The following is a 25,675-nucleotide window of genomic DNA, read 5'->3' as shown; positions in this document are numbered from 1 at the left end:
CTGACACATCTTCTAACCAATTTAAACATAACTACAAAATCTCTTTAATAAAGGTTACTAAAAACATTTCTAGCAGTTTTCAGGTATGCAGTGAGGATTCTGAAGACTTCTAGGATAGTAAGCATGATAAAGGGGAGTCTGGAAAAAGGCTTTGGCCCAGGAGAAAATAACAGCCAGCTAAAATCAAGACATTTTATTATTTATTATGCACAGGAAAACTTTAAACAAATAAAAACAAGGTTTCACACTTTATCTTCTAATTTAATCCATGCATTAACTCCAGTGGAGAGATATTGTCATTTAATTTCCCATTGGTTTCAGAGAAAGAGTATTTTTTCTCTCTCTTATATATACATACTGAATAACTTGGATAAAGGAAGAATAAACAATTCTTGAGTAGATTATGTTTTTGGTTAACAATTACATAGAACATTGGGGGTGGGGAAAAAAAATACTGCTTTCCCTACTCAGCTAGGTTAAATGGCATTAAACAGCACAGAGTAAGGGCAGGGTAGTAGTTGATACTGTATTACTCAAATGTTATTCCTGCCTGACATTTTATTAGCTTTCCTCATCCTCGGCAAGCCTTAGTAAAACCAACGTAACCACTGTAAAATGCGTTTATCCGTGAATACTGCATGTAGAGTGAAATGTTAGCCAGGCATCAAATGGTGGGACCAAAGGTTAATTTTTTAAAACGCTGAGGCCTCACAAGCCCGTTACATTCCTGCTCCACAGGAGCAGCACTGGACATTGCTCCTCTTGCTCAGGAGGTCTTGCACTCTCTTCTGGCACACCTCACTGCTCCTTCCCGTTTTTTTTTTTTTTTTAATCTGCTTTACAACAACACTGGACACTCCGAACAACGATTCTCGGGATGCACTTCAGCCCCTCCGCCCTCGGCCAAACGCTCGGGCGCCTGCCAGCGCAGGACAGCTCTCAGCAACGCCCCCAGCCGCAGCAGGGACGGCTTAAAAAAATCCGCTGCCGCAGCGCCGCCACCGCTCGTCCCACGCTCCTCTTCGCCTGACACCGCCCCCACCACCACCACGGGCGCCCCCTGCCCCGCTCCGGCCGCCACGGCCAACGGCCGGGCCTTCGCGCGCCGCCGCCATTTCCCAACGGCCGCCGCTTCCCCCGCCCCGCCCCGCGCTGCGCCGTGCTGCGCCGCGCCGCGCCGCGCTGCGCCGCGCCGCCGGGTGAGTGCCGGGGGGAGGGGGCGCGGGGCGCGGGCGGCGGTTGGAGCGGGCCAACGGCCGCCGCGCCGCGCGGCAGGGAAGGGTGGCGGCGGCGGGTGTCGCGGTACCTGGGGAGGCGGCGGCGGCCCCGAAGGCAACGTGAGCTGCCGGGCAGGCAGGCGCAGGGCCTCGCGGCTAACCTCCACCGGGGGGGGAGGGGGCACGCCGAAGTGACTGATAAATCATCCCTTTGCTTCAGGGCTCGTTGTGCCGAGGCCCCCGGGAACTGCAAGGGCTGCGTACTGTGAAGGCGCAGCAATCGCTGCTTCCGTGGTGTCCCTCGTGTCAGCGGCGGCTGCTCCCGCGGGCATGGCTCCACGTGTGAGTGCTGGCCACAAGGAAGGAGCCCTTGTGTATTATCTGCCGCTGGCTTTTGACCTCAGTTTTCTGTGCTTTCCCTTCTGGAAAAAGTTTTAATACCCACGTGTGGTGCTGCAGTGAGGGGAAACGGCAGGGCTCACGTGTTTAAGATGGCTGTGACCATTTTTCTTCCCTACTGCTTTAGAGGGAGCTGAGTCTCCCGTAGCTGGCTGGCCTGGGCTGAGATACCTGAACTCAGGAGTAGATAATTCTGGTGTGTGAGTTCAAAAACACTTATCTGATAGGCTTTTTTTCTGTCTGAAGCAGAAACATCTACAGGTCCGGTGTATTGCTGTGTTTTTCTTACTTGTTCTGATAAACTAAAAAAACATTACAGAACAGCACATTTTAAAATGAAACACCAGTCTCTGAAGTGTACGTATCTGAATTTAACTTTGTTAAATACTGTACAAGTGAGCTGAGAGGCTGATACAATGGATGTGGATCTGTGAGTCAAAACTAGCAATTCAAGTTCAGCTGCACGTATGCTGTTAGCGTTTTGGGATGTCAGTAATAGATCTCAATGCTTGCAGCATCTTCAGACCTCCCTAGCTAGTAATTGTGGACTAACTTTTGGTCTTTCTAAGTGCTCCCTTGCCCTATTGAGAACTGTAGCTTGCTGCAGCCAGAAATGTCCACCTCCTCGGGAAGATGATGATGTGTGATCTCCTAATGGATTAAAATGACTGTAGGGTTGCTGTTGTACAGGCTGATACAACTGGTGAAATACCTTTCTTAGGAGTTTGTGGAGTAGTGGGTGTGTGCTGCATGCTGCTACATAGGAGAATATCATACTGTGTGTAATATCAGACCTAGACTGCCTTAACTTTCATGGTAAGGGATTTGTGTAAATAAAATCACTCGAATAAATAAAATCACTTATTCCTGGAGTAAAGCTGTAATTTTTACTTCAAAACAAAAGCATCCGCATGCTCTAACTCTTTGTATGTTGGCTTCACAAACTTGCTTAGACAAGCCCAAAGACAGTTCGAGTTAGCCAGCCTGGATGTAGCACAAAAACTGCAATGTTAGGGAGCTTGGTGCTGGCTCCTTGCCAGCATGTTTAACTCAGCTGCTCTGCAGGCTTTTCACCTGTGATAGGAGCTCTGGGCTACTCTGAGGGGATGAAATGTTGGTTCTGACTTAAAAGTTAATGCAAATCTGTCTGCACGTACTATAGGGCTAGACTTTCCGTTACTTGAATTTTACCTTAACTTTCCTGAGTACTTGGCAGATAAACTCTTTGTGAAATAACTTCTTTATTTTTATATAACAATTGGCAAGCATATTATCTACATGGAACAGCAAACTAAATTACTTTCATCTATAAAATGTCTGCACTCTGAAAGAATTCTTTTTATTCTACATAAACCACAAAGTCTGACTGCTTTGAAGAGGTAGAGACAGCACCTTATAGTTTTACATTTTTTTGGTATAATTGCAAAGAATCAGCAGAAAGGCTTAAAAGTTATGGAAGAGAGAAGGCCTCTCTTTTTCTATAAACTTGCTTTTGCCAAGCCATCCAAAATTCAATATGGAGGCCCTAACAGAGGCTGAGCTTGTGTGTTGCTCTATCACAGCATGATGAGAATCACTAGATGCCTTGCACTGTAAAATAATGTAGCGTGAAACTCTTTCCAGGGCCTGCGACCTCAAGCAGTTGCCCTCATTCAATATTTCTGAAACCTGCTCCACCTGCAGTGGAGCATCTGCTTTAGGTTTTTCTGTTCTTTGGGAAGCTGCTCTTACCACCCCTACTAACTGACCACTGGCTCCAGGTGCATGTTCCTTGTTCCTTCACCGTGACCTGCTCTTTCACTTGTCCTCCCTGTTTCCATACCCCTTTCCCTGTGTTTTCTATCCGTTGCAGCCTTGCACGGCCTGTACTGTACCCTGTTGTACTGATATAAGTGTTTCCTCATTGCAGTGACTGTGTTCTTGGTAGTTGGTGGCTACGTAACTATGTAGAGTTCCTGGGTAGTTACAAGGTATACATTACCCTGTCAGTTGCTTTGTACTGGGGTTGCTTGTGTATTCATAGCTGCTTTGTTTCATGTGAATGTCAGTGCTTCCAGAGTGTGTGGTGCTAACAACAAGGGCATGTATCTGTGGTCGTCTCAGATATGGCTCGTGTGTTCGTGCCTCCGTTGAAGTGGAGTGGTTTTATACAATGATAAATATATCTCTGATACATTTATGTGATAAGTCCATAAACAAGTAGTTTTTTAAAAGACTTGGAAGAAGACAGTGGGTTTGCAATATGTATTTCAGCTCGGAAAGTATGATTTCCTCAACCTTTTCCCCCAGCATTTTTAACTGTTTGGTTTCTGTACTTGAAATGCTTCATATCCTCTCTCAGTTGGCTGTTGCTGGAATATCACTTGTAAGACTTGGTTGTGCTTTTTTCTGCCGTCAGTGCATTTCAAGGAAGTGCAATAGAGTACCCACCTCTGCCCATGTTATCGTTAAATCTTTTAATTCAAATCTGAGTTACTATTTCAGTAATCTGCAGCTATTCCTACAGAAAAAGGATTATCTAAGGCCTTTTGTTCATCACTGGTCTATGTGTGTGGGGATACCTGCATTTATAAGGATCTGTAGTGTGTTTTTTGTATTTCATCATATGTTCTTTAGTATAAACTCAGCTATGGTATTGGGACTTCTGTGAACAACAGCTGCTAGTAGAGTCTTTCAGATTTTGCTGAGGTTTGAGAGAGGAGTGGAGGCTTGCTGGGCTCTTTCTTTTTCCTGCTACTTGGAATGAATAGTGTAAGACATATGTGAGCATCTTAAAGCACAGCTGCTCCTGGTGCACTTCTGTACTCAACTGGAGAAGGCAAGAGGGGCTGCTCTGGGCCTGTGAGCCCTTGAGGTTGTGTTATGAGCTGATTGTTTTGGTCCTCTCTCCTCTTGACAGGAACATGCCTAAGAAAGGAGGGAAGCATACTGAAATGGGAAAAGAAATGCAAGCACAGTGTAAACGAGCGAAAGTTGAAGCAGCTTGTTCTCCGTCGCTTATGAGTTATGAGAGTCCAGAGAGCCTCTTTGGAAGCTTGATCTCTCCCATCAAAGAAGAGATGTTTTTCAGGGAGTACTGGGAACAAAAGCCACTGCTTGTTCAGAGAAATGACCCTCTGCTGGCTGCTTACTACCAGTCCCTGTTCCAGTTGTCAGACTTGAAGGAACTGTGCTGCCAGAGTCTACACTATGGCAGAGATATTAATATCTGCAGATGTGTGAATGGAAAAAAGAAGGTTTTAAATAAAGAAGGCAAAGTGAATTACATGCAACTGAAGAAGGACTTTGACCAGAAAAAGGCAACAATACAATTTCATCAGCCTCAGAGATTTAAGGTTGGATCATTTAATCATTGTAGAACATAAATAGTGAATGTAGTATAACTTCGTCTATTTTGCTTGAGTCACACCAGACATAGCTTCATCTCTGCCTCCAGTAAATCCAGGACAGACAGTGGACATCGGTGCCCTGCTGAAACCTGTATGTGAGCTGTGTAGATTAAAACAAGCTTTATACTTCTGCCCTGCCATCATTTTTCAGTGCTCTACCATAAGAGCAAAATGTGACTTATGCTGTAAAACTAAGTATTCTTAAAAAAAAAAAAAAAAAAAAAAAAGGCAAAAAAAAAAAAAAAAAAAAGCTTTGTCATATGTAACTAGGAAAAAAGATTAAGTTGATGAGTAGCCCTCTGTGTCTACTTAAATTATCTCTTCTACTCCATTTTGTTTTGCTCCGTTGTGCAAATACAGGCTTTTATACCACTTTCCCTTAGTGTAAAGCAAGGTGTGAAATCACATAAAATATTTCTAGGACCCACCACCAGTCTTGCAGATGGATTGGCTTTGAATTGCAACGTGGAAGTGTCCCACAGAGTTTTAGCTGCTGTACTTCTGATTGTTGTCTGTTTTGTTCTTGGAAGCTTTAGTAGTCCTCATGTATTGAAAATGAGGCACTGGTATCTGTACAGTTGTGTAAAGGGTCCGTGTGCAAATAGCTACTTGGATGGAGGTGGTCCAGTGGTGCGAGCTATTTTTGCACCACTATACATATATATATCACTATACAAATTTAACTACAAAGTGGTCCCTAGGGACTCAGATGTACATCTGTGTCCCAAATGTAGTATTGTGGGCAGATAACCTGTTCCAGTGCGGCTGCAATGTCCAGTAACAAGGGCATCAGCATTTGAAGTTGAAATATTGCATGATTTATGCTGAAATCTAGAGCTTGGGCTGAATGTGCGTAAATTGTACTGAAGTTGCACTTGACGCAGCTCTGGTAGCTTTGCATCTGCTGATATGAGAGTGCAATTCAGTGCATCTGTCACGTGTTAGTTGTGGATGAGTAAAGATTGTTCTTGAATGTGCCTGAACAATTAATAAACAGACATGTTTTAAAAATGAAATCCAGAGAAGTAATGAGAAAAATCTGTTTCGAGAGGAAAATGGAAAAACAATGAAATCAGAGCCTGGGCAGAGAGTAGTGCCAGACTTAGCCATGTTTCACGTGCTGTGTGTGAGCTGGTTATTTTCTAACCTAAACTCAAGAGACTGTTGGGATTTAGCTTCATACCTTTTGCTTTCTGCACTGGGGTTATTAAGATTTTTGGACCTGGGCTTGCCATAGTAAATATGTGACTTTCATAGCTCAATGTAAAAGTCTTAAGATATGTTCAGAAATGTTCAGGGAGTTCTGATGTTAGTTTACATCCCTTGTTGAATTGAGTAACAGCCTAAAATGTCTTGCTGTAATATGATGCATTTGGAAAACAGGGAGACTATTTGTTTATTTTCTTTGTTCTCTCTGGTACTTTGTACTATCTCAAACTGCATTCTAACAATGGAAAAGTCAGATTAAAGTAACACTTCATGGAGCATTAGTCTCTGTTTTTTATGAAAAGTGCAGTGTTTCAGCACTTTGATTCAGCCTAGCTAAAAGTAGCAGATGGCGTAAAACGTCTGTGGCCTAGCTGTTAGAACTATTTTTCTTTTTCCTTTCTATAGAGTTATGTTAACGTAAATGAGTGATAGTGGAAGAAGGGAGACTAAAGTCTTATCAATGTTCTTCAGCATCTTTTATGAAGTGTCTCTGTTGGCTTATGCTTTGGATGTGTATTTTAAAAGCATCCTTTGGTGTGCATCAGTTAAATATTAAAATTATGTATTCAGTTGGGAGGAACAAAGTAATTTTAGTAGATTTAAAAACAGACAGTAGAAATTTTTGCTTTGAATGTCTGTCTCTAACTCTGTGGCTTATTTCATTTAATATCCTGATACTAGTGCTGCAAAAGATCAAGGGCATATAAGAAAACATGTTGGAGATGCTATCTCCTTGATTATGTACTTGCAGAATGTTGCTTGATTTTCGTTATAATTGATGTTGCTGGAAAAAGGTCTCTGGCCTTTGCATACCACCTTTGATGCTGGTCCATGTAATGCAAGTGTTTCATGTGTTTATTGCCTTAAGATATATTGCTGTTCATGGGATGATGGCTGGTTTATTTTCTTGTTTGTCTAGCCCTGCTGTCTTTGTTCTCTTCCCTGTGCTGTTTTTAGATTGCAGCGTCAGCTCTGTGTAGCCTGTTGGGGTACCACACTTACCAGACTTCTTGGCTTACTGATTACCTTCATTGAAAGCCAGCACCACAGAAGCAAACAGGGTCTTCTATGAGAGCATCTTTCTACTTTGGCAGCTAACACTGATGCAGGGCATCTGCCTTCCCAGCCTCTGTCTTCCTGTTCTTTCTGTGAGGATGTCATAATTCACTGGAAAAGCCACCTGAGCAATGGGGAGTCTGTGGGCCAGGAGACAGCTTGGGCTGACTGAGCTCCTCAGTGGTAACACGATCCTTTCCTTTTAAAGGAGGAGCTATGGAAGATTCAGGAGAAGCTGGAGTGTTACTTCGGGTCTCTGGTTGGGTCGAATGTTTACATTACTCCTCAGGGATCACAGGGCCTTCCCCCACACTATGATGATGTTGAGGTAGGCCAACAAACTCATCTGTGAAACTGTGCATGGCATTTTGCTAGGGTAGATACCTATGTAGATATATATGCATGCTCTCCCCTCCACCCCAATCTTATCAGATAACTTTCTATATGGAAATGTTTATGCACTGGAAACTTAAAGTAACTGTTTTCAAGTGTTTCTTTATTGTACTTTTTTCTCTACAATTTTACTGAAAAGGTACTGAGGTATGTCGTCGTAATATCATATTAAATGTACTTTCCAGGCCTGGCACTTTCATAACGTGAAAGGAGAATTTGTTTTCCCAGCTTTTGCAGGAGCTTCCTAGCAGCCTTTTTTCATTTTTTTTACTTCATTCAGATTGCCCAGGAATCCAGAAGTCCTTTTTCCTTCACCAAGTGCTTGTACTTTCTTCAGCTAGACAGTGGAAACAGACTGGTTGTAGTGGTTCCCATTTGCTGGTCCTGTTGTTTTTAGGAAGTAAAATAAGGGTGCCCTGCAGTCAAAGTGCAATTTAAATTACCTTCTAAAAGAAATGTTCAAAAAATGCATTAAAAATGAAAACCTGAAGTTGGGCAATCTATTAAAAAAAAAAATCACTCAAATGTGTTTTCTAATGAGTTTGACAGGCATTAAGGGAAAACTTCATAAGTTACAATGGAACAGACACATTATTTTGTATTTTTTTTTTTAATTTCCATTAAATATATATGGAGTTTCTTTTTTTTCCCCTGTATTTATTATTCACAAGTCTATTTTTCCAGTTGCATGATGAATACAGATATGCCAGTCCCAGAACCTACGTGTTCTGGCATATGCCATCAGCTACATATGGCATCCACTGGTTATTTCGGATGTTCTGTTTGTCAGTGAATGGTGAAAGACTTATTTCACCTCATATTTTTAATACCTATGTGGCAGGTGTTATATTTGAGTTAATTACTTAGCTGCTGCTTTAGTTACTGGGAAGAAACAGGGATTTACTCCTTAGAATAAAACAGATCACACTTCAGAGGTGTTCTCTGTTGTCTGTAAATGGAGCCTAAACAAATAACTCAAAGAGGAATCCTGTTTCCAGTGTTGTGGACTAGCTGAGAACAGGGAGGATGAAATCTGTTCCTTAAGTTATCAGAAAAGTAATCTGTGTTACTTCTGTTTGCTTTTTATTTTTGATTTCTACTCTAGTTCCATAGACTTGCCAAGTAAGAAGACGGCTTAAAATTTTTGAGTAGCTGCATGTGTGAGGGGCAGCCTTATGCATTTTTGACCTGTGGTCTTTTGCAGGTGTTCATCCTTCAGCTGGAAGGTGAGAAACATTGGCGACTGTATAAACCGACGGTGCATTTAGCTCGGGAATATAATGTTGAATCAGAAGATAGGATTGGGAATCCAACACATGAATTTGTTTTAAAGGTATAGTAATTGCTTTACCTGTTTTGGCCTCTAGCTGCCAGAAAAGTAGTTGTATTTAAAACAGACTGTTTCTTGAGGGCAATATTTTAAATGCATGTGGTTGTGAAAATGGCAGGGGAGAGTGGGATTTGTGTGCTCAGCACTGAGAAGTAGAAATTTGAGCGATAGTTGTCTATTCTTTTTCAAAGGTATCCTTTGCTTTACTATTTAAGTAATAGACTCAGTAAATCAGTGCTTTATGGTATTCAGTATTTTTTAAATTAGGCACCCCGAACCATTGTCCACTTTTGTGGAGTTCTGTGTAGAAAAAGCTTAGGTTCCAAGTATGGTTATGAAAGAAACCTTGCATGCTGTTACATGATGTCTGATCTGTCAGGCTAATCCATCTCTGCAGTAAGACTTACTGATTTGCTGTAATTTGTCACTGGTGAAGTAGAATTAAATATTATACATGACATGCTGGGCAAAAACATGAACTAAATCCCATTTTACTTGCTATATTGATTTCCTTCCCCCAGTAGAAAATGTTGAGCTGTTCTTTGGAATATAAAAAGAGCACTTCATGAAGATTATGTCCTGTACTGTTTTATGTGTTTGTACTTCAGCAGACAATACTGCTCCATTCTGGAAGCCACATTAGTTTCTCTACCTTGTGTCCGGCTGCAAGGCTGTGCCTGCAAGTTCTCCACTCTCTTGTGTTCAAACATGCCTTTGGATGTAGGTAGTTTAGGGATATTATTTATTGTATGTGGTACTGAGCTCACTAGTTATGCAGTTTGGTAGCTTGTAATATTCAGTCTTTGCGACGTATTGATTGGTGCAAAGTCTAGTGAATTACAGTTCACGTTTTTTTTTTTTTTCAGGAACATTGTAGGCTGTGCTCCAATACCTTTGATTTTTATGGAATAATACTGTAATCCACAAAGCATTTTACTGACATCACTGGAGTGAAAATACAGCTTAGCAAAGGCCTTGCGAAGGACTTAAAAACATATTCTGAGTTTTTAATGCAATTTTCTTCTGTGTTTGTGCTTCATTTCCCGTGTCTTATTTCTTCTGGGTGGCCTTTTGTCAGGTTTTTGATTGTCTGGAAATAGCCCTGACAGGGATGCCTACTGTCACTTCCTCCCTAAACATCTTTTCTAGAATGTTTCCTTTCTCTTTTGCATTTCTGCTAGCCGTTCGTGGGCAGTTTAGAACAAATGGATGAGTGAGAGACTATATTGGTATTCTTCCTCCCTTCCCAAAAAAGTAGTGGCTGAGAGCAAAGGTACACTGGTTTATAAGGTCCCAGCTACGGTGCGTCTTTTTGACAGTCCCAACTACAGTACGTCATGGCTGGTTTGCTACTGATGTTGAGCCTAGGGTTTATTGGTAACTGTCTACTTATATATGATTTCCTATGTATTTTGCTGATATCCCCTCCCTTATCTGTCTCTTCTTTCTCCAGTAAAGTGATCAGAATCTCATAGTGTCTCTTGAGAAATGCTCTGTCCTGTCCCTTTTTGGGCGCTGCAACCTGGAGTCTATGAACAATCTTCCAATTCAGTGAAAAATCAAGTAGCACTCATTTGAAATATATTTGTGTTAAACAGTTGCCTAGATTCTTGTAAACAGGTGATGCAACCAACCCCACTTAAGGAGCAGTAAAACCAAAATGGAATCAGATTTCACCTTTGTTTTTATGATTTTTCTCTTTGACTGTGCTATCCACCTGTGTAGATGTTTATATGAGAAACTGTAAATAAGCTGATAGTTACAATTCTGCTTAAATATCTCTCTTAATTAATAACATCAACCTAACTTTTGGCAAATTTTGATAGTTCAGATTGCAGCTCATTTTCTGGAAGTGGTGTTTTGTCACGGTTGTGAACTGTGCCTGAAATATTTTTCTGTAGTGGAGTTTCTTAAGTGCTGAGTGGCTCTTCCCTTCTTGGAGGCAATTTTGTCCACTGTGCACTCTTACCTTGATTCCACCCCTTTCATCCCCCCAGTCTGAGCATTTATTAGTGTAGAGATTTCATTTTTATAGGTGAGAAGAAAGATAGGGAGGGGGACAGGTGGTACTTGTTTTTCAAGTATCAAAACTGAATTTCAGACAACAGTACAGTAGCGGTTTATGCTCTTTATGGAGTATTTGGCTTTTGATATGGAGTACTGGGCTCTTCCTTTGATGGAGTCTGACTGGATTCACACTGCACTGTTCCTGCCCCTACTAGCCAGCTCTGTTGTCAGTGGATTCCTCTCGGCTACACAGAGGACGAGGAGGCAGCTGAGTTGGAATGTGCATGTATTATAATGCTAAAAGCTTGCTTTGTTTTATTTATTTATTTTTTTCAGACATGTATGAGGAGCAGGAATAGTAAGATGGAAAGGTTAATGTATTGACTTTCTGGTAAAAGGGCTTTGTTTTATGTTACAAAAATATGCGGGCGAGAATTTATTTTGTGATTTTAAAAAATGTTTTTCTGCTTAGAGTATTTTCTGTATTTTGACAACAGTACAGTAAGGCTTGACCTGGAGCCCTAAATAAATAAGGACTCCTTCTTTGTTTTCTTGTAGCCAGGTGACTTGCTGTACTTCCCAAGAGGGACTATCCACCAAGCTGACACGCCTCTCGGGATATCCCACTCTACGCACATCACCATCAGCACCTACCAAAACAAGTAACTGTTCTTTCCTTTTTTCATAGTATGGCTTTTTAGCAAATGGCTTTCATCTGTAAAGAGATGTGTTTGAATAGTACAGACCTAAAACTGGCATTTCAAAGAGGAGATCACATCCTGTTAAAACAAAACTTTGTAGTGAGCTCTGTTTAGCTCTTTTTTTGTGTGTTCCATCTATTTAGCCCTTGTTTCTGTTTATTTTCTGTTGGTCATATTGGGATAGGATGTGTTACCCAATATATATATATATTTTTTTTTTAAAAAAAGGCATTATTCATGTAGAAGTAATTAAAGTTTTGGGGACTGGGGGAAAGAGGGCAGGGAACCACTTGTTGATTGACACAGACTGTTGGCAAGGTTTTCATGCAGCAAACTAGATCACTTTTTAATTGGTTATTTTATCATTTACCAGCAGTAGACTTTCATGTGGAAGATAAGGTTACAGCTCTAAACTCACTGCTGTGTTTGAGAATCTGTCACCAGTGGCTGAAGTTACTGTTCATTCATAACCCAGATAATGAGTCATGAGTTATTCCTTTCAGCTTGTTCTCTCCTGCGTTTGATAGTTGCCCACACCTATTCTGATGACTTACTGCAAATTCTTCCTTTGCAAATATTTCCTACTCATTTGTGTTTTTCATCACCTGCCCCTATGCCTGCAAGTCAGATTTTTAGACAGACATCTGCTGCTAGTGTCCACTGAAACCTTTTCATAACACAGGGAAATGCTGCTACCACCTAATTAGCCTCTCAGATGTAGTTTGAGTCATTGGCCAGAGTTATGAATTGGGAAGGATTTCTGTTAGTCACAAAATAGGGTGGAACAAGTTTGGACATATTCTGGATGATGCTAAGACATATCCTAACCACCAGGTGTAGTGTTCTGGAAGCCTGGGATGTCAGAACTGCTGGTAACTTTTAAAGTGGCCGGTTCTTCAAGATGGAGAGAGAGTTAAGATGAAACTGCTCAAAGGTATGAGTCTTGGTAGAAATTAGGTAAAGTTGTGGTTATTTTATTTTGTTTCTATTTTTCTATTCACAAGGCTAAAACATATTTTCTATAAGCGTTTCGTGCTCTTGTAAAGAGCATCATGATCACGTCATCTATTATGCAGGAGCCAATATTAGTGCTGGCCCACTCTGGCTAAGTTTGATGGCACAAGCAGTGCCATTGTAAGCAATGAGTGACCTCCAAAGAGATGGTCCCATTCCTCCTCCTTTCCTCTGCCTTTTTTTTTTTTTGTCACGTTGCTTTCTTCTTTTTGACTTGGTGTTTCTCTTCTCCTTGATCTAACGAACTAAACAGACAGAAGCATGACAGTAGAAAAAGTGCAGTTTAGCTTGTTGATGGAGGCTGAGCTGGAGTGATTTGCTACTTTACAGGTCAGTGTGCAGGAATCTTTCTGAATGTGCAGAACAGGGTTTGTCCAGGTTGGACGAACAGTTCTTACTTGGACAGTCCTTACTTGGCTGTTTTATGTCAAGTAGTGTTGGAGAGATGAGAATTCAGTTCCTTGTAATAGGCTTGCTGGGATCTGACAGGCTGGTGTGGAGTGAAGGTGGTTTCTCTGTGACAGCGTAAGTCAAAGGCTAGTCCACTGAGTTGCTTGAGAAATGCACTGTCAGAGAGCATGTTCCCTGGATGCTCATGTAAGAATGAGGAAAGAAAAGCTCAAAGAGTCCTGTTCTTCCTAGGAGAAAAAGTGGAAGCTACATCTACTAAGATTTTTGGCAGCCAGGTGTAAGAGCCTGTCTCTACATCTTCTTTCAGCAAGCATATGTAAAATAAGCAGAAATTCTAACATAGGCCGGTACTTTAATTTGGTTTGTAGAGGGGAGTATGGTCTGGAAGCATTTCTTTGGAAAATTGAAAACAGTTAGTCCTTGTTACAGAGCATGTTTGGTTTCCTTGAGACCACCCTGGAAGCACATGCAGAGGAAGCAGGGTGAGTAGAAGGTGCTGATAGAAATGGCGCTGTCAGAGATTTGTAGGCACTGAAACAGAAGAGGCTCCACTGCGCTGGGGCAAGGTCCCTCTGGGGATCGCAGCTGGAGGTGGGCAGAGAAGTGGGGAGGAGTTTATTTTCACCAGGGCAATTTGGCAAAGCGACCAGAAGCTGGAAATAGTTGCTGATAGATGGAGACTTGGGGCAAGAAAAAAGAAACAGTAAAGAAGTGTAAGATGCCTAATTACACTTACCAGACAGGATCCTTCTCTCCCACTGTATAGCAGGCAGTGGAACACTTGCAGTGAGGAGATGAGTAATATCTAGAGATCAGTGCTGAAAACAGGGAGTAGTGGGGGAGAGCAAGAGCAGAGGCTGAAATGTACTTTGGAGGCCAGGCCCAGCCTTGCAGCCTATCTCAGTCATGAGAGTCTGCCAGAGCCTTGGATACTGGACACTTGTCCTGGTTATTTGCCCATAAAATGAGCCTGAGAGAGAGGTAGGGAGAGGGACCATACATGCACTATACAGTGCCTTGTATGAAAGGCACATGCCTGAAGAGGCTGACATGAGTTAGACAAAAAAGGTGCAGGCAGTAATTCTCCCTCCCCATGTAGTTTCCACAACAACTGGCTTTTGCTCTGTGTGCTTCTGTTCCCCCAACTGTAGGAAGAAACTATTTAGGCTAAAAATGAGGCTTTAACACAAACAGAACACATACCTGGATATCTAGCAAGCAGGGTGTATCATTAACCGCTTCCCCTCTGCCCCCAAGATATATAGGGGTCTTGTTTCTGAGGTCGTAATTAAGTTTATAGCAGACCTATGAACTGATTCCATGTTGGATGACAGAACCCCAGATACTTTTACATTGAAGGAGGAAGTGTATCTCAGAAGTTACATTACGTGACATAACCACGTAATTCCTGTGTGCAGTGAGGCAATAAATGAATGTGACTGGGTAGTAATGGCTCCGGTAGGATTTTTATCATTCCCTGAGGTCAAGTTTAATCTGAACCCACCAGTAGATTGCAGATATGTGAATCAGAACAAACTGGTTCCTTCTCAAGCCAGTTCCTTCCCTCTGTAGGAGTGCCACTGACATGAAGCTAGTGAGGATGCAGATGCAGTTTGACAGGAGGCTATCGCATGCGACTGCAGAGCAGCAATGGAAGGGCCAAAGGAACAGAGGAGATCTGGCACTGGAGCATTAAAGCTTCCAGCCCCTGGCATCAGTTAAGGCACCAAGTCAATCTTAACACTTCCCCAGGAAGTGATGACGCAGGACATAGGGGAGGTTGTATTCCTGTTTTATTTCAATGCAACTATTTTGGTAACAGTTTCTTTTTCTTACTGGTCCTCAGCTCTTGGGGAGACTTCTTACTAGATGCAATTCCTGGCCTTGTGTTTGATACAGCAAAAGAAGATGTGGCGCTGCGGACAAGCATACCAAGGCAACTGCTTATGGTAAATAGGTGGGACTAAGGGAAAACCAGTGCTGGACTCTGTTTAGCTTGGGTTCATGTGAGAGCCACTCTTTGCGAATATTTAGCAGGTGGACATAGCTGACTCAACAAAAAAACTGAGTAGCATTTTGAGAATGCTTGCAGACCGCCTGGAAAACACCAGAGAACTGAGATCATCTGACATGAAGAAGGATTTCATTATGAACCGGTTGCCACCTTGCTTGGGAAATGACTGTGATTCTTTGATACCAGGTAGATTTTTAAGTTGACTGATGTGATGGTACTGTTGCTACCTCTGCATTTTATAACTCTTGTATTTTATGGTAGGTAAAGATTCTAGTCTCGCATCGGTTTCATGTTCTGTGGGGCACTATGTATGTAATTGCACACCTCAACAGATTAGTAATTTGTGTCTAGTTTTGTGTCTAGTGGAAGAGATGACAGGGCTGTTTGTTATACTGAAATAAATGTTATCCTAGACTGAAACTGGCAATTTAAACATCCTGAGTACATACTAGTTCATTAAACTGATAGAAATTGTCCTTATAGTCCAGCTTGTTGTTATATCTCCTCTACCCCAAGTCTAAGAACGTGTGGAAGTTGAAATTCAGATTATCAAAAATCTAGCCATAAAGAGAGTGGGTGGTGCGTAGCAGGGCCAGTTTGCACTGGTTCTCTGGTTTCCTTCCTTTCTGATTTCTTTTTCCCTCCTTAGGTGGGAAATTGCCGAAATTAGATTGCAAAATCAGATTGCAATTTAGAGATCATGTTATAATTACTGTGGAGCCAGATCAAGAGAATTCTGTAAGTATAACAAAGCCATTCCCATATGCTTGGGGGTGGTGTTGCATGGTGCTCTGTTATGTTGCTCTTAAAATGGCCTTGCAGTGTACTTAGTTGGATCCCACATCTTGCTAGAATTTATTATGAGATCATGGGGCTGCTGTAGTGTAGTGTGTTCTTGCCTTTTGGAGGAGATGTACAGAACTGAAATTATCCTGTGATTTCTGTATGGTAGGTGCCTGGCTTTTATCTGAGATTAGATGGAATAGTTTATTTCAGCTACTAACTCTTGATAACAGTTTGTTTATTATTTTAATCCTTGTTTTCAAGTGCATAAACGAGTTCTAAAAATAGGTTCCCTTAAGAGAGGGAATTCTTTTGGCTGCAGCTGTTGCTGGCTGAATTTGCATTCAGTCTTCATACCCACCTCCCAGCTATCATCTTTGTCTAAGCTGCTGCCAGTGGCTACTAAATTGTTCCATAAAAGATGGCATCTTGGATTATGTTGTGTCAAGACTTTGTCTTAGCTATGAAGGTTTGTTCCTATGAATTTGCGACTGTTATTGGAAAATGGCTGCCTGAGTGACAGCTCCAGATTTCTAAGATTTTTTTTTTTTTTTTTTGCTTGTAGAAATGCCTTGTATTATTAAAATCCATGGGCCATCTTGTACATTTTTTTTCTATATAAAATGCTTGCCTGTAAGAAGAATGTAGCTCACCTTTCAGATTATTCCTTTCTTCCTGCCCCTATTTTGTTTGTGTGCATACTGCTGTTAGAACGTGTAGGGGTTTGAAAATGTTTTTTTTGCAGTTGTTTTGTGGCTCCTTCATCTGATGTCAGACAGATGAATTCTGACTACAGCAGGCATGCAAGGCTTGTGGCTGCAAATTCTGGGTGAGCCCAGCCCACAGAGCTTACACAGCTTTGACCAAGGAGTGATGTATGCACATAATTTTCAAAAGACACAGATTAGCAGCACAATGGGAATATAATGATACATATTCCTTCATTAAGCCATTCTGTGATGTGCACCTTAAATCACATGATTTATTTAAATAAATTGGAAAACTGGCATAGTGCAGGTAGTCGATTCTGAGAGTCTACCAGAGGCAGCATTAAAGCAGAAGAGAAAAGCTGAAATTTTTCAGATGTTTTGCAGAGGTGGCAAATTTCTGCCAATGGCTGTTGTGTCACTCTGATAGGAAGGTGAATTGCTTTTATTGATCTGACAGTGGATTCCATAATTCAGCAATGATGATAATATTGTCACTTGAGTGATTGATTTGATGATGTGTGGACCTAATACAGCTAATTCTTTTCCTGCTGTCTCATAGGATGAAATTCGCAAAGAGATGGTGTACGTGTATCACTCTTTAAAGAACAGGAGAGAAACTCACATGATGGGGGCTGAAGATGATGCTGCCATCAAGGAAGGCACATCACAGGTGTGTGCTCAAATGAAATAGGGAACAAAAAACCAACCAAAACAAACAAACAAAAAAACCCTCAAAAGAAACAAGCTCCATCATCATCTTGTGTTTTGCTGATTAGAAGAGCTTATCCTAGATGGTACCATGGGCCGTGGTTCTGCTGTATCCCTTAGGCCCAAAACATTTTTGCCCATCCCCTAAGTAGCTGGGTGAGCTGAATCTGCAACACAGAGGCAGTTAATGCTAGGCCTATATAATTTCCTCCTGTTTAATTAACCATTTGAGATGTTAACAAGATTTCTTGTGAGTACCTTGATTTATAGCCTAAGTAACAAAGCTGTTGGAAGGCAAAAAAGTAATTTTTTAAGCTCTGTGCCCTTAATAAAGGGTGTGCTAAAGGCTAATGGATCCATTAGTACATGTTCAGTTGTGGTAAGGCCCACTGCACTGTATGTTTAACATGCTTACGCTACTTCAGACTAACAAACGTTAGAGTCTGTAGCCACTGAAACATACTGCAGTATAATTCCTTTATTGAAATGTAAAGATTTGGTTAATGAGACTGAAGATGATTCTTTTCCATTCTTATTCAGAGTATGTATACTTTTGCTTGAAGCATAATTTCTTCTGAAGAGCAGCTGTGCCCTTTGGGATATGTTTGTTCCACTTTAAAGTCACAATCCTAAGCTACAGCACCTGACTGTCAAACAGTTGAATATGGGGTTTTGCAAATTGCATGTTAGATGTGAAATAGAATTACTTTGCCTGTTCTTGACTCAGTAATTACAGCCAAGGCTTTAGGCTTTGCCTGGCTTTCTTATTTGTCTCTTAAGATTTTGTCTTTACTGCCTTTAATATCTTCAGCTATGGTGACAGCATTTCTCCTAGGCTCTGCTATACTATTTGCAAAGATTGTGTGTGCCAGGTAGAGAGAGGAGAGTGAGCGAGCGAGTGAGCATGTAGGGTTAGACAAGTATGTGAATTTAAAAGGTGTTTAAGGTATTGCCTCTCTTAGTTTAGAAATCGGAAGAGGAAGAAATGCACCTCAGGCTCCCTGCTTCATAAGGTGTGATGATCCAGCATACGTAAGAGATGTCAGCTGTGGTACTGTTTAAAAAATGCTATCAGAATGATATGCTATCTTTGCAGGATGCTTTCAGAAATCCCAGCATGAAGTGGAGCAGGAGCATATACATATCTGCTTATGAGTACCTGCTTCCTAATTTTATGATAGACTATAGTCTATATGGTCTATAATAGGATAAACTTTGCATATGTTGAAGGATTTTTTTTTTCCAGCAGACTCATGGGCTGCGTTTTCCTATGTCATACTTGGATGCACTGAAGCAAATTTGGAGCAACCCTATTGTATGTGTTAAAGAGCTGAACCTTACCTCAGATGAAGAGAAAGAAAGCCTTGCCTTGGCACTATGGACAGAATGTCTAATTGAAGTTATTTGATGCTTTTGCAAATTAGCTGCTCTTGGAAGTAATGCTCCCAGCCATTAAGACTCTCCTGCAAGAAGAGGCTTCCCCACTGCCCCATCCAGCCTTTGGTTTGTATTGATGTCTAACAAAGTGATGCAATACATACTTCGCTCCTACTTTCTAGTGTCAAATGTTGTTTTTAGTCTCTTAGTGCTTTGAGAAAATTGGAGTCTAGAAAATGGATAAGCTGCTCAGCAGTGTTAGCAGCAACACAACTTCTGCAACAACTTTAATTGCCAGACTATTAATATGCTCAGGAAAGTTCCATTTCCACACAGGTCTTCTTACCTTACCCAGATAAGGAAGCCTAAATTAAAATCCCAAAGGAACCCCTGTATTTATATGAGAATACCCTCTTCACTGTCCACAAACACTTGCTTTTAGATGTTAAATCTTGTTGCACCCCACCCCATTCTCCCCAGTCCTCCTTATTAGAAATTCAGCTGCTGCTTGAAATCACTTGAAATCTATGCTTGACCGTCCTACTGCTTTCCAGCAATATCTGTTCATGCAGTCTTGCAATGTGAACAGGAACTGAAGAGTGGTCAGCAGCATGTCCTTCTAAAATTAGGTTAACCACCCCAGCTCTTTCTTTGGTCAGCCAGCTCACCAAGCTTAACAAAGGAACTAATCACCATAAGCTCTTAAATGTGGCTACTGCTTGTATTCAAATCCTCATGACATGTTCTTAGTAAACACGAAATTGTCCACTAAGCCACAGCTATGGATAAAAATCACTCGTATTAACATGAATGCTGTGGTGGCCCTTTCTTTTACAACTGTACATAATTTTGGGGGTCAGCTAAAGGTGTGTACAGGAGCAGACAGACAGCTCTCAGCAAAAAATGTATTTTTCTTGCAGCTGCTGAGTTAAACAGAATGAGTAAGTCCTCATACTGGTGGTGATGGCTGCCTAGGAGAACACCAGCCTCTATGTAATGGCTCCGCATGTTCTTACCTGATGCAATAAGCCTTTCCCTTTCCTCCTAGGTGCTGACATTTCCAGTTAGAAGGGAAAGACTTAAAATAAGCTGTCTATAGTATTTAACCTCTACCCTACCCCAACCTGATTTTAATGTGAAAATAATTGAAATCTGTAATGAGAGTCTGCATCTTCAACACTCATTTGAATAATTCTGTTGAGAGTAGGGCAGTTATTTTAATACTTGAATATGACTTTAATAGTCAAAAGCTAACATACATACCAGGATAGTCATTTGATACACTTAAACAAAAAAAGGGCTATTTGAAAGAAAGTAATCTGCCTAAAACAATATTACTGTAGGTAGTTTGTTGTTTAAAAAAAAAAAAAAAAAAAAAAAAAAGGCAAAAGAATCTTCCTGAAAAGTTTTATACAATTAAAATACACGTTTGCATTTTACATTCAGGCTCTCTCAGTACGAAAAAAAACCTGCTTCATTATGTAACATTGATGCACCAAGTATGATTTAGTCAATCTTTGTTTAAGCAGCGGGAGCTTTTTACACATGCTTTTGAAATTGCATATGGAAAGCAAAAATCATGTAGAACACAGAAAGAGCTAAACAAGTGCTCTAGTTGGAAAAATATATACATTTGAATATATGTTACTGAACAGCTATAATCTTAGAATGCAAAATAGTAAGTGCAAGTAGGTAGGTTTTTTTTTTTAAATAGTACTATATAGAACTCCATTTCATACAAAAATAGACATCCATATGTTGTTTAACTTTTGTGGCAAACTCTTTTTTTTTTTCTTCTAAGGATGAACCTGCTTGAATGCACAAGTGGAATAGCTTTTGGAAACTAAAATAGTATCTTTGTCTTTAGCTAATCTAAACTCTTTAAATAATTAGAGATACAGACATACCCTGAAAATACAAATAAGGAAAGATAATATTACGTAGTCAGTGAAGTAGACTAAATCAATGACACTGAAATTAAATGATCTCAGGGACTTCAGGTGTTCACAGCCCTACAACTGTCTCCACGTAACTGTATTCTGTTATTTGTCAGTATTGAGAGGGGTGCAGGCCTTTTAAGCCTGCAACATTTAAAGTCCAATAAAGTATTTTTCTCTCTCAGAGCTTAGCTAGTAGGATGCTTGCATAGTATTGAAATTGAGGAAATCACCACCATACCAAGGACTTCCTTAGTCTATTTCCTCATCCAAAGGTTAAGACGTACATGTTGCTGATGAGGGTGAACTTAGCATGCAGTACATGGTTCCTCTGATAGCAAGCAAGTGTTGGAATGCAAGCTGTTAGCACCTCTGAAAATATATGCTATGGTGAATTATTTTGTGAAGGATTACATTAATTTATATACATCAAGCAAAATACAGCTACAGTGAGTAAAGTGTTACTGCGCTAAACTTAGCTAGCCCTTACAGAAATCTAACCTGATACAGAATAGTTTATTCTCTTTTGATATGTGAACGTATGGCTGTATGTTAAAGCTTATCTTTAGAGACAACCTGCCCACAATTTCATAGGTTGGAAACAGCCCACGGGTCAGCAAAATAAGTTCCTGAATCCAGAAATTTGGTACTGTTAAAACAAATGAAGGTAATTTTACCAGTAATAATAGTAGGAAGGTAGAAAAGTTATGCTTTTCATCCTGTTCCGTCTTGCTCACTGAGCTGAGAATTCCAGTTCAAAGTTGTTTTTATGAACAAAATAAACTGCACTTCAGCAAGAGAGATGATTTGAGATTCAGAATCTTCTGGAGGCTAAATAGTTTTACTTGGGACATAAAACAGTCCAACTCAACCTCATTAGTGCATTCATTCTTCAGCAAGTTTCCATCAGCTTTGGAGAGGAAGGTAAAGGCAACATTTCTGAAGCACCCTTCCCGTATTATTTCGCAGTTCACGTCCTGCAAAGTTTCTTGTCCAGTCTTACGCATTTACTTTTTAATACTTTGATGAACAGTAATAGTGAATTTCATAGGAGTGGCCTCTAAAGAATCAGATCAGAGTGCAGTCTCTGTGGAAGACTTTAATCAACTTCTCCTCCAGATTTGTGCAAATTTCAGTTGTTTTAGGAATCAGTGCTTGGCTTGAAGGAGAGGAGAGAGGATTTGCTGTTTAAGGTTCCAGTGGTATGTGACTTCAGTAGTTCTTTTTCTCCAAATGGTAATAATCCACTTAAGGTCACCTTCCCAAGTCTGTGTGGTGGGTTTCACTCACAGTATTTCAATATCCCACTTCTGTGAATGTTCATCCTCTATGGGGTGATTCATAATGATGTGATTCTTGTCATAACAATTTCCTCCTTAAAACAAAACAAACTTGTCAAGGCAACATGTCTAAAAACAAATGCTCAGGAAAGTGTATTTTATCTTAAAGTGTAACTGAGCAAGCAAATCAGCTGAAAATCCTATCAGGGAAGGGCCCATGTCTGCACTTAAACCCTCTGTTCATTTGTCTGTTCATTCAGACTGTTAATTGTTAGCTTAGCCCCTGATGACTCTGACCTACAGCCAAAGAGAGACAAGATTCTTCCATTAGTTAGGCAGCAGAGGATATGACAAGGTGGAGTCCTCAAATGCACTTTTGTGCACAGAAGCAGCACTACTAAAGTAGTAGTTTGGCAGGTCCTGACCTCTTGCTATGTATGTGGATTTTTAAGGCACATACATAGTGCTACAGGAAGAGTACACAGAGCCATGGGATAATTTGGTATAGCACACAAGATGCATGTTTTGCCTGCAAACTTGTGAAATCCTTAAAATAAATTCTCTCTCCTTTGGATACATTTAGCATAGAAAGGACAGTCCATTCCTAGCCATAAAGACAAAAATCCACCACATTTATCATCAGGTTGTACCTTCCCGCTCCAGCCTTTAGCATCAAATTTTGCAGTAAACTAACTTTCTGATATTTTAAGACTTGCCATCAATATTACCAGTTGGGATTTCACTCTGCATTTAATGGGTTTGTACTAAATATTTATGAATTAGTAATGATGGTTTAACTCCTTAGCTCCAGAAGCGAGAAATGTTCTCTTAGTTTAACATTCTGGGCTGAGACTTGATCAGTAAGTTTTGGTTGCAAAGATCCTATGTGTAATGGCCGGTAGGACATTCAGTGTAAATGCTGCTGTCTTCAGGTGTGGGATGTGCTGTTACCCTGGACTGTAAGCCCTGCAGAAGGGGCTGGGCTATCACTTAATTCACTTACTTAGGCCTTGCTTCTGAGTAGGCACCAGCATGGAGGCGCCAATCTCATCACCAACTACGTACACAATCATTGTTCCACTGCCTTCCCCTAGTGATAAAAACCTACCGGTGGGGCTTGAAACAAATCGTTTTCTTCACTGAGGTGGCTCTCCCAAGACAGGCAAGCAGCTCTAGGAGTTGGGCACACAGAATTGTAACTAGCCTGAAAGCCTTACGGAGTGAGCAGGTCTCTCTTTGAGCCACACCTATGCTGTTTCTTCTCATCAGCATTACTGAACTCCCTGGAGTAAAACCAGTTATCAAAATGAACCTCTGGGATCAGTTATAAAGAGTAAGGTTTTCTGTACCCACTTGTCTCTTGTCCCACTGTCAAGATACTCAATATAAACCTAATAGGAAAAGCAGGAGTTAGTGAAAGTACAAAAGAGCAGGAAGACTGCACCTGGTCACAATCAATCAAAAACGCATGTAGAATATGTAAGGGTTTTTTTTTTTTTTTTAATACCTTTAATATCAAGCACCAGTTGGTTGCTGAGGTATGAACTGATGGTTCCATCCTCATTGAGTCTCCACTTTTGCCTGTCCTTCCTGTGTTCTGCCCAGAGTGCGACTTTGGCCCCAGGCACATCTCTGCCACCGATGACATCCAGGCAGGCATCATTAGCCTAAGAAACAGGAAGGAAGCTGTGACATCAGGGCCACAAAGCCCATTTTGTGTCTGACTACTTTCTGTTTCAGGCACCGAACACATCAAAGGAATCGTGCAGCGGCTGGTAATTCAGCGAGGGACTAGTTGCTCAGTCACAGAAGGTAGTGTTTGTTAGTGTGGATATTTCTTAATATTAAGCGATCGCTTTTTTGATATTAATAACAGAATGTAATAGGGCAGCATTATGCAAAATCACCCACAGCCTTTCTTAGCATATTACTTTTTACAGAAATCCCAAACTCTAGAGCTAACAAACTTTCTTAACTTAAGACTTTACAAAGACAAAACAGCTGCCTACTTTTAGGAACATTAATCTCATTATTCACTGTGAAAACGGTGTCAGGCTTGCCAAAGCAGACAGATCAAATCTGTCTCTAAACAATACGAGAATCTAGGTTATAAGAGGTTTGGTTCAAAAATGCATGGGAGAGGCCAGAAGCTATCCTGGTGTTAAGGCTAGCATATGGCAAAAGGCAAAAAAAGTAAAGGTGAAAGGAGAGCCAGTAATATAACCCAGTTCCAGCATGCGGAAGCTCACCTTAGATTTGAAGAGTCCACGACAGTAGTGCCAGATCTGAGTGTTCTTGCCGTTGTATGGGGACACGCACACTGATGTTGCTCTTATATCTGCTCGGCTTCCAGCAACTGTCAGATATTTCCCTTGAGCTCGGTTCTTGACTCTGAGGTACACGGCTGGCTGAAATAGCGTGAAGGAAGACGGTTACAGCGCACACATTATGGAAGTGGGTAGAATTCCTCCTCTCCGTTGTATATCAGTTTTCCAAAGCTTTCACTTTGGAAGTTACAGATAAGGATGTCACAGTGGTTTTGGCAGGAATGAATGTGCATATAAAGCAGCGGGAGGTACTTACTTTCACATACAGCTAGATTGCAGAGTTTTTTTTTAGTGTTTTTATGTACATAGAATGTAAATAGAACATCTGTCCTGTGATAGGCCAATGCCAATATGTTCAATATGTTCCACTCACTCCAAGGCCCATAAGTGGGCACTACTGTACAAGCTTTTTATTCTTGGGACACAGAACCTACTGGGTCACATGTCCAGCAACTTCAGCCCTGTTAACCAGACACGTCAGGGAAGTTAAACCTTTGCTTTTGAACATACATACACAAAAAATACGGCACTGACTTGTCATCCCTGCTTACCTTGGTCACTCAAAGCACCCCAGGATTTCAGCTTTTGCTCCATTATTCAATTATGAGCAATTTCGGCACTACTAAAGGACAGTGAGAAAAGGGCAGTTCCCTCCTTCTCTCTCCCTCCTCCCCCACCCCCAGCTCCAGCATAATTTGTCTTCCAGAGCTCCGAACCTCCCTTTTTTCATATAAAAACTTTTTTCATATTCTAAGTTAAGAGACAATAAAGCCTCTCTCCCACGGCACATCTGTAAAGCAGTGCATGTAGTTAACTGAGTACAGCATATAAGGACTTTACAATGAGAGGATGCTACTTTTAAAGTCACTCAGCAAACTGTTGTTTCTCATTGTGCATTACTTTGAACTGTTTCACTTTTTCTTGCACTACTTATTACATTGGCAGACCTGACTTTTTTTTTTAATATAATTTATAATGGGGGGGAGGAGGAAATATATTATCAAAGTGGTGCATTTTTGCAATATTACTCCAGTTTCAAAAAGAAGAACGTACACACCCACAACAGAGACAAGCAGAGCTAGCTGACTGTACAAACTCAAGAAAGCCTTCTTCAGTGGAGAATTTAAAGAAACAAAATCAAAAACAACAACACACAAATGCCAAACGCCAAAAACGCAAGGAAAGTATCTGAAGTACTATTTCAAATACTACTCACACTGTAAGAAAGGAAGCTACCGAATAGAAAAGCTCTTCAGATTGTTGGTTGAAGAAAGAATTCTGTTCTTAAGATCAGCATAAACCATTTTCATTATTATTTACAAAACCAGAACCAAAATGGGATCCCTCGCTTGCTACTGATTCCACCTTTTTGGATTAACCAATCATTTAAAAAAATGCCTTTACTTTTCAAGG

At 40.8% G+C, this 25,675-nt stretch overlaps 2 protein-coding genes across 4 annotated transcripts in view; one reads left to right on the top strand and one right to left on the bottom strand.

The window, feature by feature from the left end:
* The first annotated feature begins 1,047 nt into the window (after positions 1 to 1,047).
* Positions 1,048 to 18,892, top strand: RIOX2 (ribosomal oxygenase 2). Of its 3 annotated transcripts, none has more exons than XM_062597107.1 (10): positions 1,048 to 1,199; positions 4,516 to 4,951; positions 7,479 to 7,598; positions 8,868 to 8,996; positions 11,559 to 11,662; positions 14,973 to 15,075; positions 15,164 to 15,326; positions 15,790 to 15,878; positions 17,193 to 17,303; positions 18,588 to 18,892. In XM_062597107.1, exons 2-10 carry the CDS (start codon positions 4,520 to 4,522, stop codon positions 18,747 to 18,749), a joined length of 1,413 nt encoding a protein of 470 aa, XP_062453091.1. In that variant the 5' UTR covers positions 1,048 to 1,199; positions 4,516 to 4,519; the 3' UTR covers positions 18,750 to 18,892. The 3 variants fall into 3 exon arrangements, with proteins under 3 accessions (XP_062453091.1, XP_062453076.1, XP_062453084.1); XM_062597092.1 differs by having other exon boundaries at positions 1,050 to 1,199; positions 15,161 to 15,326; XM_062597100.1 differs by having other exon boundaries at positions 1,051 to 1,199; positions 15,161 to 15,326; positions 18,591 to 18,892.
* A 1,219-nt stretch (positions 18,893 to 20,111) lies between these two features.
* Positions 20,112 to 25,675, bottom strand: part of CRYBG3 (crystallin beta-gamma domain containing 3) — a 94,102-nt gene continuing 88,538 nt past the window's right edge. The window contains exons 20-22 of the mRNA XM_062574267.1: positions 24,185 to 24,343; positions 23,443 to 23,602; positions 20,112 to 22,030 (exon numbers count right to left, since the gene is read on the bottom strand). Coding sequence (XP_062430251.1) covers positions 21,942 to 22,030; positions 23,443 to 23,602; positions 24,185 to 24,343 — 408 coding nt within the window. The 3' untranslated portion in view covers positions 20,112 to 21,941. The remainder of the gene's footprint in view (positions 22,031 to 23,442; positions 23,603 to 24,184; positions 24,344 to 25,675) is intronic.

Source organism: Rhea pennata, chromosome 1 (assembly GCF_028389875.1).
Source record: "Rhea pennata isolate bPtePen1 chromosome 1, bPtePen1.pri, whole genome shotgun sequence".
NCBI classification, from domain to species: domain Eukaryota; kingdom Metazoa; phylum Chordata; class Aves; order Rheiformes; family Rheidae; genus Rhea; species Rhea pennata.
This window is presented reverse-complemented; position numbering and strand designations above follow the sequence as displayed.